The 14654-nt window shown below is 41.4% G+C and overlaps 1 protein-coding gene across 11 annotated transcripts in view; it reads right to left on the minus strand.

Annotated features, from left to right (window-relative positions):
* ATG7 (autophagy related 7) overlaps nt 1-14654 on the minus strand; it is a 267608-nt gene that overhangs the window by 220372 nt on the left and 32582 nt on the right. For 8 of the 11 annotated variants that reach the window (XR_004181750.1, XR_004181748.1, XM_031662452.1 and 5 more), the window contains exons 6-7: nt 11696-11812; nt 9596-9745 (exon numbers count right to left, since the gene is read on the minus strand). Coding sequence is in view for 8 of the 11 variants with exons in the window: in XM_031662452.1 (XP_031518312.1) it covers nt 9596-9745; nt 11696-11812 (267 nt within the window). In the remaining 3 variants the exon portion in view is untranslated. Of the gene's footprint in view, nt 1-9595; nt 9746-9828; nt 10289-10592; nt 10675-11695; nt 11813-14654 lie in introns of those variants that run through there. The other 3 variants (XM_021933152.2, XM_021933151.2, XM_031662466.1) reach the window with 3 other exon arrangements.

Consider the following 14654-nt stretch of genomic DNA (forward strand, 5'->3'; position numbering starts at 1 on the left):
CTGGGTTTTATCATGTGCAAATGTAGAGTTGGGACTAAATGATATCTAAATTATATAAATTAGAATATTATGTTAGATGCTACACGTGGATGCCTAATTTCAAAGAATAAGCATATTTCTTATCCTAAGGCAAAGGCAATGGGGTAGAATAGTGAAAAAAAATTTTTTTTGAGCATAAAAGACTACCAATAAGTTTCTTAGAGCAACCTGACCTAACATGGGCTATAGAGAGCAGGAATGATCTGTTAAGAAGAAAAATCTACCACTTACCCATAAAAGCAGGTCAGCTTGAAAATGCTTTAAGGTAACTTTCCTACCTATATGAGGCATAAGTGCAGAAGGCAGGCATCGAATAGGAAAATGACAAAATCCATGTAACACTATGCTGAACATCATTTAATCTTTCTTTGATGATTCAAAAGTGACTCCAAAATCTTCAAGTGCTTTAGGAATCAACTCAGAATCTATCTTAATCGTTGGAGGAATGATTCATTGGCACAATGCTAGGTAAGCCAGCTTATGCTATGGTTAAACAGAATTTTTAAAAAAACATTTTTCATAAATAATCACTGACTAGGAGTTCTGGTTTTAGAACTGGCTTTGCCACAAATTAATTGTGCGAACTTGGGCAAATCACTTCCTTTTGTAATACAAATCAGCAGAAAGAAGCACAACGTAACTGCAGAAAAACTTTGTTCAGAAACTTTATGAAATGAATGTTCCTTTCTACTTGGCTGAGAGTATATAATTCATTGAAATGATTCAGTCATGATCAGTCTGCCAAGCAATTTGCCGAAAAAGTACACTGTGAGAAAGAGGGCAAAATTGCCAACTTGCTTGTCTCCAGTAAGAACATTTTCCACAATGATCCCATAAAACATGCTAATCTAACAAATGGCTGTCTTTATAACTCAAACACTTGATGTAACAGGAAATGCACAAAGGAGATTACACATTTTTAAAGTATGGGGGAAAAATTGAAATACCTAATGCACTTCAAAGTCACAGACAGCTGCCAAGATGCGGAGAGATCACTAAGTGAAGAAAGAGCCCAACTAATAGCATATAAATTGTTGCTCCTTGGCTATTGCTCTTGTCCATAGATTTTAAAGCCCTAGAATTAAAGGCTAATGTTGTTGAAATTACACAACATTTCCCAAATATTCAATCTTCAATAACTGCTCTGAATGAAGTAGAAGAGTCAAGCAACCTTTCCCAAAAGATGGGCAATGGGACAATGTCATGAGCTATTTTTAACGCAATCATAAGAACTGGCCTGAAAGATGATGATCTGTTGTAGCAATATAGTGCGACTGTGAAATCCACATTTCATTGAGAGAAGAACTTAAGGCCCAATTTCAACCTAACACATGTGTACAATACTATAACATCTGATCCTGGTAAGGGTACACAGCTGGTAGGAGGGAAGCTGGCAGGGTCTTGGGGAAACATTTATCATAAGCAGTGGTGTGTTGGAGTTGGCCCAGACAGGCTTCTGGGAGCCAACTGTTAATGTTTCTCCCCAACTCGGCATTCCAGGACTTCACACTGGTAGCTTGAAATTGGCCATGGTGGGAGTACTGATATCACACAAGTAAGAAAACACTACAAAATCAGGACTCTTCCCACCTCACAAGAGCTGGTTGTTAAACATTTATCAGCACACCGCTGATTATAAACCTTAAAATGTTCAAACTTTTTTTTTTTGACAGTTTCATTCAGTTGCCCGGATAGAGTGCAGTGGCACAATCACAGTTCACTGCAGACTCAAATTCCTGGGTTCAAGGAATCCTCCTGCCTCAGCCTTCAGAGTATCTTGGACTACAAGTGTGTGCCACCACACCTAGCTAATTTTTAAATTTTTTTGTAGAGACAGAGTCCTGCTATGTTGCCTATGCTGGTCTTGAACTCCTGGTCTCAAGCAACCCTCTTACCTCGGTCCCCCAGAGTGCTGGGATTACAGGCCTCATGAGCCACCACGCCCAGCCTCAAACTCTGTAACACAGTAATTCTACATCTACACATCTTTTCTATAGAAATAATTAAAAATACAGGGGATAAGGAGAGGAAAAAGAGAGAGGAAAAATTTGATGCACAAAGCAGTCCCAATAGTGAAGAAATTATGAGAAATCTAAAAGTCAAAACCTTGGCAAAAATACTCTCATACATCCATTCAAAAGGATGTTGTGAATATAACACTATTATGCTAAAATGCTACAATAAAACAAAATACTGTACAATCTTAGTTTTAAAAAATACACAAGATTAGAAGAAGTATACAAAAAGTCTATATATTAAAAAAATTTGAAAACGTAAAATAATAGCTGAAAACCTTTGTGACATTTTAAAAACAGAGAGATACAGCTGGAAATAAAACTAATGAATGGAACCTCACCTAGTACAGTTCATTTATTTGCCAGTATTCCCAAAATGGTCCGAAAATGGTCACAAAGCATTTTTCAAACTGCAGGTGGTGAGCTATTTGCAATTCTTAAATAATTTGCTGGGTCACGACTAGAATTTTTCAAAAAGATAAAACAGAATAAAGGAAAGCACTATTTTGCAAAAGTCTTGTTTGTTGTATGTGTGTATGTGTGCACAAAGACATATTGGGTTATAACAGGTATTTTTTAACTATAAGTGACAAAGAACTCTAGCACTAAGCAATCACAGTAAGAACTATACATCACCCAAGAAGTGAGATGAAACCAATCACAGTCACATTTGCTTTTGAGCTTTCATTTAAAGATCGTACCATTAGTGAACTGGTATAACTTTCTTGGATGTCCCAGGGGCTGCTGAACTGGCAACCCTGCCAATCTCAGGAGAGACTTCTCTTGTGCCTTCCTTTGGTAAAGGCAGAGTGGGCTGTGTGACTCGGGACCTTAAAACTCCATTTTTATGGAATAGCTGGAAACTGGGGTTAATCCAAAGAAAATATTCCTTTGAAAATGAAAACTGAAAAACATTCTAAGAAAATACAGTGGGAACAATTAGAACATGTGAGTGAAACTTAATGACTCTTAGTTCTCCCAGCCACCTACAAGGAAGGGGGTGTTGTTACTGTATGCTTATACACACTAAGGAAACTAAGGCTCAGAGGATTCAGCCCATTAAGCTGTTGGGAACTGAAGTCTAGCCTTCCTACTCTACCCCAACACACTGTGAGCTGAGCAGAAAAAAATACCTGCTTCCTTTTTCACTACAGGAAGCATTCTGACTGTAGGAAGTAAGATCATTCACATGTGAAGAGGCTTTCATTCCCTAGTCTCTTTTCTATTCTCCTCATCTGTAAAATGCAGACAACACTACTCACTTTGCAGGGCGTGTAAGGATAAGTGATAGCATGTATGAGTGACCAGCTGCATGCTGGGCACACGGTCAAAACTGAGACCATGGCAGTCCCTGCTGTCGATGGCTGGCAATGTGTCCTCTTCAGGGGCAGGTACCCACTCTCTCATAGTCAGCCAAGGCTTCACACACAAGTGAACAGTACCTCCACATGCAAAGCTCCTACTCTGAATTGGAACAAAGAGGACTCATTCACCTCCTGACCTTAACAATCCACAGGCTCCCTGCTAGGCAGGCTAACTCCTGTCTTTTCCTTAATCTTCCTCCAAGCCAGGGCCTCCGAGAGTCTCAGTGCTCTGTGCATCTCTGACAATAGATGCAGAACCGCATGTAGATGTGTATTTTTCTGGGGTGAGGATCCACTTCTTCCAAAACCTTCTGAGACATTATGCATTTGCACCCTACTCCAAATTAAGAACCCCTGCTCTGAATCAGCCACACAGATCATATACCTCCCCTGTATTCTGTCTCCTGTCACTCCAGTAACCATGTGTGTAACTCATTAGACATAAATTGAGGTGTGCAGACAATTTGGGAAAGCCTTTGTAAACCACATGGCCTTAACCAGACAATAGAATGCTCACATCCAAGAGAACACCTACAATGAACTAATACTAAGAGCTACCCTCTACTCACTGAAGGCCTACTGTGTGCCAGACACTGACCAGGTGCTTCTCATGAGCAATCTCCAGTCTTCACAACTCATTTATGCATGAATTCATCCTTCCATTGCATTTTACACACCAGGCATTCTGCTATGGGATGCAGACACAATGGTGGGAAATCAAAGATAGGGTACCTGTCCTGGGGGAGCTTACATTTAAATGGGAGAAAAATATATTAATCAAAGATCACTCAAGAAAACGTAAAATTATGGACCAGGTGTGGTGGCTCATGCCTGTAATCCCAGCACTTTGGGAGGCTGAGGTGGGTGGATCACCTGAGGTCAGGAGTTGAGACTGGCCTGGCCATCATGGCGAAACCCCGTCTCTACTAAAAATAAAACAATGAGCCAGGTGTGGTGGCATATGCCTGTAATCCCAGTTACTCGGGAGGCTGAGGCAGGAGAATCACTTGGACCCTGGAGGCGGTGGTTGCAGTGAGCCAAGATCGTTGCACTCCAGCCTGGGCAACAAAGAATGAAACTCCATCTCAAAAAAAAAGAAAGAAAGAAAAGAAAAGAAGAAAAAAGAAGGGATACACAGTGATATGAGAGCTTGCAACAGAAGGAATACACCTTTTTATAGAGGTCAGGGAAGGGTTTCCTTGAAAGAGTGGGCACTTAACAGAGCAAAGGGGAGGTCGGGGGAAGGAAAGGTAGAAGTGGAGAAAGGAGAGAGAAGAGAGTTCCAGGCAAAAGGTGCAAGCAAAAGCCCTGTGGCAGGGAACGTGGAATGACTTGGGGCTGGATGCCCACAGGGGCCAGGCCACACAGACTCTTGTAGGCCATATGAAAGAATTTAGCCCCTATTCTTAGAGCACAGGGAAGAAGACATTCAGGTGTTTCATTATGATAGGGACGTGATCAGATCTGCTTTTCTAAAGAAAACTGTGGGGATGATGTGGGAATGAACTGGAGAGGCCCAGAGTAGATACAAGGAGGCTTGTTAGGAAGCTACTGCAGTATAGCAGAGATTGAGGTGGTGGCAGAAGGGCTGAGAGACGTTCAGGACATGAAATCCACAAGACACAGGGGTGGTAGCGGGAAGACAGCTGTCCGGTAGGATGACCAGACTTCTGGCTCGTGTGACTGGATAGAGGCAGCATCATTCTGAGCCAGTGAAGCCAGAAAAGGACCAGCCTTGGGACAAAGATTATAAGGTGCAGAAGGAGGCAAGCAGGCAGCTGGATAGTGTGGCCCGGGGTCCAGAGGGAGGTTCAGGCTAGTGGGAGAAACTGAATTACTTGGGAGGAAATGGTTTCTGGTGTTGCAGGCACAATGAGATAACCCAGAAGAGAAACAGGTGGAAGAGAGAAACTCAGAGGGATTCCAATATTTCTCCATCCTACACATGAGGACACAGGGCTCAAAGAGAAGCAGTGACTTTTTAGGGAACAAAGTGCTGGTGGGAGGAGGAGGGGGCAGAATCGAGTAAAACATGAAGCCAGAGCACAAGTGCAGGAATTCATACTGAAAAGAATGCCTATTTTTGAAAAAAGAGGGTGAAAACCTTCAAGGAAATGTCGTGGCTCAAAGGGAAACTGGCATTATGCTAAAGAGAGTGAATGAGGTTAATGCAATAAAAGCAAGAACCACTGAAAATGATGTCTAGAAATTATTTCTCTAGGGTTCGACCCTGCCCCCGGCAAAAGCCTTCTTTAATTTTCATACCAGTTCACAATTCTGTCTCTCTCCTCTCAGCATTCTCGCATCATGTGTCTCTTAAGTGTCCAGCATTGCACTAAATGTTGAGGATGCAGAGTGGGGACAAACAAGATTCAGTGCTAAAGTTGCTGACAGGCTGGGGATATGGGGCAGGCAGAAAAGTGAATCAACAATTACTTTGGAGACCAGTCAGTGCTAGCAGGGAGGCTGCTACCAGAACACAGAAGAGAGACATGAAATGGTGCAATCAGCCAGCCAGTGCATCCTGGGATGATGAATCAGAAGGGTAGGTGAGGCAGCTGCCAGGTGACAGAAGGGAGACAGAGAGATACCTGAAGGCAGAGAGATGGGGGGAAAGCATGTGGCATTTGGAGGACACAGGGGTAGCCAGAGCACAGGATGTATCTTGGGAAATATAAAATGAGGCTAGTGATGGACAGGAACCAGAACGGAACAGACCTCAAATGCCAAGCTAAGTAGTTTCAACGTTATCCTGAAGTCAACAGGAACCTTAGAAGGGTTTTAAGTAGAAGAGTTATATGATCAAATTTACACGTTAGAAAATGCACTTGGGGCCGGGCGCGGTGGCTCAAGCCTGTAATCCCAGCACTTTGGGAGGCCGAGACGGGCGGATCACGAGGTCAGGAGATCGAGATCATCCTGGCTAACACAGTGAAACCCCGTTTCTACTAAAAAGTACAAAAAACTAGCTGGGCGAGGTGGCGGGCGCTTGTAGTACCAGCTACTCGGGAGGCTGAGGCAGAAGAATGGCGTAAACCCGGGAGGCGGAGCTTGCAGTGAGCTGAGATCCGGCCACTGCACTCCAGCCTGGGCGACAGAGCGAGACTCTGTCTCAAAAAAAAAAAAGAAAATACACCTGGACAGCAGTGCGGAGGAGAGACAGGAACATTCAGGGCCACAGGTAGGAAGGGCGGCATGAAGGCTATAAAACTCCCATGAGGCCGAAACGCTCTAAGGCTTCTGGTGATCTTTTCTAGAATAAGATAAGGCATAGACGACCAACCAAAGTACCACGTGTATCAATATTTTGAACTTATCTTCCATTACTTGAATTTCTACTGAACTTTCCACAGGTCAATGTCTCCTCTCCTCTAGAAGACTTTGGGTTGTGTGAGAACAAGTACAATTGTGTCTCAAAATTTCTGGCCCATAAGGAGGTGTTCATCACATGTGCTGAGTAATTCCAGGCTTTCCTGAGATATAACTGTAACCAAGTGAAGGACAATGTGCCTGAACCCGACAAGCAGACAGGCAGTTAGACTCAGGGACAGGGCACTGGTGAATCCCCCAGAGCACTTCAGAGGAGACCCCAGAGATCTGCTGTCTTTCAAAATATGCTGCTGTTGAAACATAAAGGAAGTGGAAACATTGAGCATCTACCATGTGCTCGGCATTTTATTCACATTATCATGTTTAATCCTCACAAAAGGAGGTGGCAATACCACCATTTAACAGATAAACTAATACAAAGAAAAGTTATGCAGTTTCCCCAAGGTCAAGGGAATGGTATAAAAGGCATCGGCTTGTGGCCGGGCACAGTGGCTCACGCCTGTAATCCCAACACTTTGGGAGGCCAAGGCGGGTGGATCACGAGGTCAGGAGTTCGAGAGTAGCCCGGCCAATATGGTGAAACCCCATCACTACTAAAAATACAAACATTAGCTGGGCATGATGGTGCACACCTGTAGTCCCAGCTGCTTGGGAGGCTGAGGCAGGAGAATCGCTTGAAGCTGGGAAGCGGAGGTTGCAGTGAGCCGAGATCGTGCCACTGCACTCCAGCCTTGGTGACAGAGCAAGACTCCGCCTCAACAACAACAACAACAACAAAAAGAAAGGGCATAGGCTTCGTAATCAGACAATGTGGTCGTGTGACTTTGAGTCTCAAACAGAAAATGCAGATACTAATTAACTAACCACAGTTAGTAACTAACACTTGTTCCACAGAGTTATTATAGAAAGAGCAAGTATGTGGAAGTCCCTTTTAAATTAATTTTAAAGCATTGTTCAAACTGTTATTTTGGTAGAGCTGTACTTTGGGGAGGACCACTTATTTACCACATATAACCTGACTTACAGTCACTTCCAAACACAGGCCATTTAATCCTGCCTGCTATGACAACAGGACTTCACACTAGATGGGACTTTAAGCTATTAATGGTCTTACTGCTATACTAATTTAGCTGTGGTTCTGTGAAATCACCTGGGGGAAAGAATTTTAATAAAAATTCAATCTTCAGTCCTCAATTTAAAAAGCTTCCTCTGGGCCAGGCGCGGTAGCTCACGTCTGTAATCCCAGCACTTTGGGAGGCCAAGGTGGGCAGATCACAAAGCCAGGAGATAGAGACCATCCTGGCTAACACGGTGAAACCCCATCTCTACTAAAAATACAAGGAAAAAAAAAAAGGGCTTCCTCTGAAAAATAAAATGTAAATGTAGTTGATTTTAAAATGTGCTTTAAAAAAAAAAAAGTCATCCTAAGTTCAGGCTAAAGAATAACCAGACCGTCAGTTAAAGGCTTCCCTTTTTTCAGCTCTGATATATTCACATGGCTATGGAGATGATTCTATTTGATTTCAGAACTTCCTAACACTCATAAATCTTTGTTATTTTTAATTCATAGTCTCCTGTATAGCTAAGACAACTTCCTATATATCTGATCACTTCTAAAAGACACTTACAGTACTCTTTCATTCATTCAAAAGAATTTTATTGAGGGCCTCAGACAAGTACTAGACACTATACGGAGACAAATTCATAAGACTTGGGCCCTGCCCTCTTGGAGCTTACAGTCTAATATGGCACAAAAAGAAATTTGTACAAGGTACTGGGCCTGCAAATGAGGATCAGGGAATAAATGTAATGACTACAGATACGGATAGATCATATATGGCCACACCATGAAAATGCTTCACAGTGAAGATAGAATTTCAATAAGGACAGAGAGAATTTCTAGGGTTTTCATAAGTAGAATATGTTTTATGAAGATGATACAACATGAGAAAAAGAAAGATACAAAAAAAATTTTAGGTGTATCTGATGGGAAGGGGATGGAGATTCTGGAGAAAAATAGATAAGATTAGCTGGAGCAATGCTTTATAAGGAAAATAGTGGAAGATAAGGTAGGAAAGGCAGCTTGGAGCCAGAAGGAAGACACTATTAGGCTCTTGGTCAATGAATGATATACTAAATGTGGGTAGTTCAAGGGAGGTTCTTCTATAGTTCTGTTGTGCAAGATGGAAACAAGATTCTAAGTGTCCAGGAGTGTGATATGAGGGGCCTGAACTACAGGTAGTTCTGGGAATAAAAATTAAAACATAAGGGTAAAATACATCAGGAGGGAAAAAGGAAATAACTTTAGCACTAATAGAGAGTAAGGTATTGGCTGGGCGCAGTGGCTCATGCCTATAATCCCAGCACTTTGGGAGGCTGAGGTGGGTCACGCATTCAAGACCAGCCTGGCCAACATAGTGAAACCTCATCTCTACTGAAAATACAAAAAATTAGCCGGGTGTGGTGGCGGGCACCTATAGTCCCAGCTACTCGGGAGGTTGACCAGGAGAACCGCTTGAACCTGGGAGACGGAGGTTGCAGTGAGCCAAGTTTGCGGCACTGTGCTCCAGCCCGGGCGACGGTGCGAGACTCCGTCTCAAACAAACAAACAAAAAAAAGAGTAAGGTATCAAAATTACTCTGAGCTGTAGCAGAGCTAGAAAAACCTGGAGGAGCTGATTTGATAACTGCAGGGGTGGGAGAGGGTAGAGATAAGGAAATGTTCTTAACATCCTTTGAAAGCTAAGGAAATCTAAACAAGTTTGACTTTTGCAGTGGTCTCTTGTAACATGAACTTCAGATTTTTTTAAAAACTATATAATAAAATGATACTCAAAGTTTATCTGACCTTCATCCTTTGACCTTGGAAGAAATCACTGTAGTGTTTAAGCAAGGAAACCAGCACCGTGTTCTCATCATACTTGATTAAGAAGTAAGGAAGAGCTGTGACTCCTTCTGTTTGACAAAGATTATCATATGCACACTCTAATGCTTCAATCTGAAAACAGAAAACACATCGTTATTCTCTAGAAAAGTACATATCTAGTTCTGAGCTAAAAACTAACTCAAAATAAAAGGTACCTTAAAACCAGAAGACTGGAAATGACTGATCACACTCCTCTTACAGCAAACGAACATAGAAGTGCCTCCAAATAATACCACTTAGCTTTTATATAACGCTTTCCAGGTGCATGGTGGTGTGTGTCTTAGGAGCACAAAGGGACATTTTATGGTACAACATGGTGGTTCCCTAAGCTGTCAATCAGAGTTTTAGAGAGGTAACCAAACATTCTTTCTCTCCTATGATAATCCAACACGAATCTACCCCGATGAATTTTACCCTGAACCTTTCCATAATCTTCAACAGGTTTACTGAGACATGACTAACATACCATACAATTCACCCATTTATTACTTTTTGAGACAGGTGTCTTCCTTCTGGCTCCAAGCTGCCTTTCTTGCTCTGTCACCCAGGCAATTACAGCTCACTGCAGCCTCAACCTCCTGGGCTCAATCAATCCTCCTATCTCAGCCTCCTGAGTAGCTGGGACTATGGGCACATACCACCATGCCCGGCTAACTTTTTTGTATTTTTTACAGAGAAGGAGTTTCACCATATTGCTCAGGCTGGTCTTGAACTCCTGAACTCAAGTGATTTGCTCACCTCTGCATTCCAAAGTGCTGGAATTACATTAGAGGTGTGAGCCACCGTGCCTGACCCAATTCACCCATTTAAAGTACATAATGCAATGTGTTGTTTTTTTAGTGTGTTCACAGGGTTATGCAACCACCACAGAAATAATAATTATAGAACATTTTTGTCCTCAATAAAAGAAACCCCATACCTGCCAGCAGTCAATCCTCATCCAAAATCCTTTTTCCCCACTTATATTTCTTCTTGGGAAATTAGTTCCACAAAACCACAACCTTGGATTTGTACGAAATAAAAAAAAAAAAAATTTTAATCAATAATGGCTGCTCCCTGAACAGCTCCAAGAAAGCTCCCTGAATGATGGCTTCAGTATCCAGGGCTTTAGTGATTGATGTGTTTCATGAATTCAAATCATCTTGACACATAATCTTTGCTTTAACAACAATCAGAATTCTCTAGTTTAGGGTCTCTGTTTTACCAGCCTGATTATTTTAACTGCTGTTCTGGGAACCATCTCTAATGACCTTATTATCTATCCCAAATGTCACTGACTAACTCTGCATGTACCGCTCCAGGTAGAAAAGCTTTGCAACTTGGTACCAGGGTCGGAGAATGCCTTCTGTTTTGTTTCAAAGACTTGTTCCCAGAGTATACTGCCTTATGTTTCCCCACATTGAAAATGAAGACCACATTTTGGTAAATTCTTTCGGTGTTTCAAAATATTCCTATAATTCCCCCTTACTGGCTTAGCATTTCACCAAATACCACTGAAAACCTGGAAAATTACTGTTCACTACATCTTCAAAATGACTTTATAGACCAGGCAGGGTGGCTCATGCCTGTAATTCCAGCACTTTGGGAGGTTGAGGTAGGTAGATTGCTTGAGCCCAGGAGTTGAAGACCAGCCTGGCCAACATGGCAAAACCCCATATCTGTTAAAAGACAAACATTAGCCAGGTGTGGTGGGATGCCTATAGTCCCAGGTGCTGAGGAGGCTGAGATGAGAGAATCACCTGAGCCTGAAAAGTTGAAGCTACAGTGAGCTATGATCGTGCCACTGCACTCCAGCCTGTGTAACGGGGGTGAGATCCAGTCTCAAAATATATATAAATATATATACAAAAAAATGACTTTACAAACATTTTCTAAATAAGTCTGCTCCTAGTACCACCTTTGGAGGATTTCAGGCACCACCTCTTCATCCAGAGAAGTACCTGTTTGTCTTTGGAAAGCACTAGATAACTACTCTTGCACATTCAACCCAATTTTTTGTGCATTTTGGTTATTTGTTGATACCTGTTTTAGTGAAAACCTTTGATCCAAACCCACTGGCCCCTGAATGAGAGGTAAACTCTCTGGAAGGCAGAGGGCAGGATAGCAAAACCAATAGTAGAAGTGGTACTTCTTTAGATCCTAGAATAAAAAATATAAATAGGTTATTAGAATAGCACCATTAGGTTAAGATGAAACGCATCTATTAATGTAGCTTCACAAGGCCAATTAAGATAGCAAAGCTGATGCAAACCAAGTATGTCCAGCTTGTCAAATATCCTCATCCCCAGCAGAACTCATGATCAAATAAAGGACTTTTTAATTCCCAAAATAGTCTCATATACCACCACTAATAAAATGATGACAAACACAATATACTTTTTTGGCCACTTGCTAACAGAAAATGTGCAATATGTCATTGTTATTATCATCATCATCCTTTAACCTACAAAACCCCCCTGGGAGGTAATTATTATTATCCCATTTTATAAACAGAAAACTGAATCTTACAAAGGGGTAAAAAACCTGAACAACAATAAAAAAGATGGCAAAGGGCAGAGAAGAGATCAGAACTCTGCTTCCAAAACTTAAGCTTTTTTCCATTGACCATACATACTCAATGTACTATCTACAGAAGCACAACTTCCAAATAGTTACCATTCTCTTCACAATCAAATAAAGTGCATGTTATTAAGGAAGCTGTGCTATTCACATACCTATGCATGCCTGAAATAATACAATATTGCTTTTGGAAATGCCTTAGTGGATTTAAGTCAACAACTATCAAGCCCTTGGTATGTATAAGGCAAAACATAAGACACTGACAATAAGATGACAATAAACCCCAGACCCAGACACCAGGCAGCTCACTTTGTGGACGGAGCAGAGATAAAGTGAGTGCATGATTACAGCCACGGAGAGGCTCTAAGTAGTAAGCTGCATGGGTGAATAGAAGAGGTTACATCTTCACGGGTGTATCTGACCCATCCCCCACCAGGGTAGGTGACCCAGGGGAAAGGATTTGTGAGGCTGTCTTTGACTCTGTTCCCACTCACGCTAATGGCTCTTGCTTCAGAATTCCTACAGCTTTTGGGGCCTTAATTAAATTCATGGTAGTATTCCAGACATATGTGGGTATTTGGCAGCTTGCCTACAAGCCTGTGACCACTGAATGTGAATGCAGTTTATGTGACTAATTAATATTTCTTCTTGAATCTTGCTAACAATTAAAATTGGATGGTTGTTAAATGACTTTTTATTGAGATATAATTCACACGCCATAAAATCCACCATGTTAAAGTATATAATTTAGTAGTTTCTTTTTAGTATAGTGATATGGTTGTATCATCCAGAATATTTTCATCACATCAAAAAGAAATCTCATACATATTAGCAGAGACTCCCCATTCCCCCTCCTCTCATCCCCTGGCAACCACTAATCTATTTTCTGTCTCTATGGATTTGCCTAGTGTGGACTTTTCATATAAATGAAATCATACTAGATGACTTTTAAAATGTAAATGTATATGTAAACATGTGTACAGATGAGAAAGTCTAATAATGGTAGTTATTAGACTTTATAACTACCATTATAATTCTCTAATTCTGCGGTCTCTAATTCTGCTATTCACTGATCAACTAAGAACAAATTCCCTCTTCACAATGGCAAAATGAACTGCAAAACTGAAATTAATGAACTGTCTAGTCCTATGAGTCCTAAAAACAGTAGAAGTAAAGCAAAAACACCTCCAGAGATTATTTTCTCTTCTTTGTACTTAAATGATTTGTCACAACTGATCTTTAGTAAAAGGTTAAACAATTCAAGATGAAGAACCTCACAAATTCTTTTTTTCTTTTTTTTTTTTTTTTGGAAATGGAGTCTTGCTCTGTCACACAGGCTGGAGTGCAGTTGCACGATCTCGGCTCACTGCAACCTCCACCTCCTGGGTTCAAGCAATTCTCTTGCCTCAGCCTCTCGAGTAGCTGGCCGCCACACCCAGCTAATTTTTTTTTAATTTTAGTAGATACGGGGTTTCACTATGTTGCCCAGGCTGGTCTAGAACTCCTGAGCTCAGGCAATCTGCCCACCTTGGCCTCCCAAAGTGCTAGGATTACAGGCATGAGCCACCGCACCCGGCCGGACCTCACAAATTCTAAGAAACTTTATCAGGTCATCTTCAAAAGCCAAAAGGCTTGCATTTCTTAGGATTCTTTTCAGGATACAAAGGACCTCCATTAAATTAAACATAAAGTCCTTAGTGTCTGAAGATTTTAAAAAATAGATACTTACAATTTTGTTTTAAGCCAGGCTAATAATGCTCAGTAAACAAGGCAACAAGACCAACACACATACTGACTCTAGCAAACCTTAAAACTTTAAGTAAGAGCTAATGTTATTTTTCTCATTAAATGCAAACTGTCAGCATGTTCTACTAATGAGAATTCTTGGTAAAGAAAGCATACTGACATTCAAGTAACTAGAAATCTTTAACTAGCAATACTTACAATTTACCCCAGTAAAGAACCTACAGGCCAGGCGTGGTGGCTCATGCCTGTAATCCCAGCACTTTGGGAGGCCGAGGCAGGCGGATCACAAGGTCAGGAGATCAAGACCATCCTGGCTAACATGGTGAAACCCTGTCTCTACTAAAAATATAAAAAATTAGCCGGGTGTGGTGGCGTGGGCCTGTAGTCCCAGCTACTCGAGAGGCTGAGGCAGAAGAATGGGGTGAACCCGGGAGGCAGAGCTTGCAGTAAGCTGAGATTGCACCACTGCACTCCAGCCTGAGAGACAGAGTGAGATTCCGTCTCAAAAAAAAAAAAAAAAAAAAAAAAACTACAGAATTACCCAAACGTATAGACAAATTATAAATGCCAAATTGAGCCAAGTAATCAGACAAAAAATTTAAACATTTTTCTCTCTCCTCCACTATTACATAGAAAGTATTGTAACTGTTAGAAAATGTGTTCCTTGTAGATAGCC

The sequence above is a fragment of the Papio anubis genome, chromosome 2 (genome assembly GCF_008728515.1).
Source record: "Papio anubis isolate 15944 chromosome 2, Panubis1.0, whole genome shotgun sequence".
Classification (NCBI taxonomy): domain Eukaryota; kingdom Metazoa; phylum Chordata; class Mammalia; order Primates; family Cercopithecidae; genus Papio; species Papio anubis.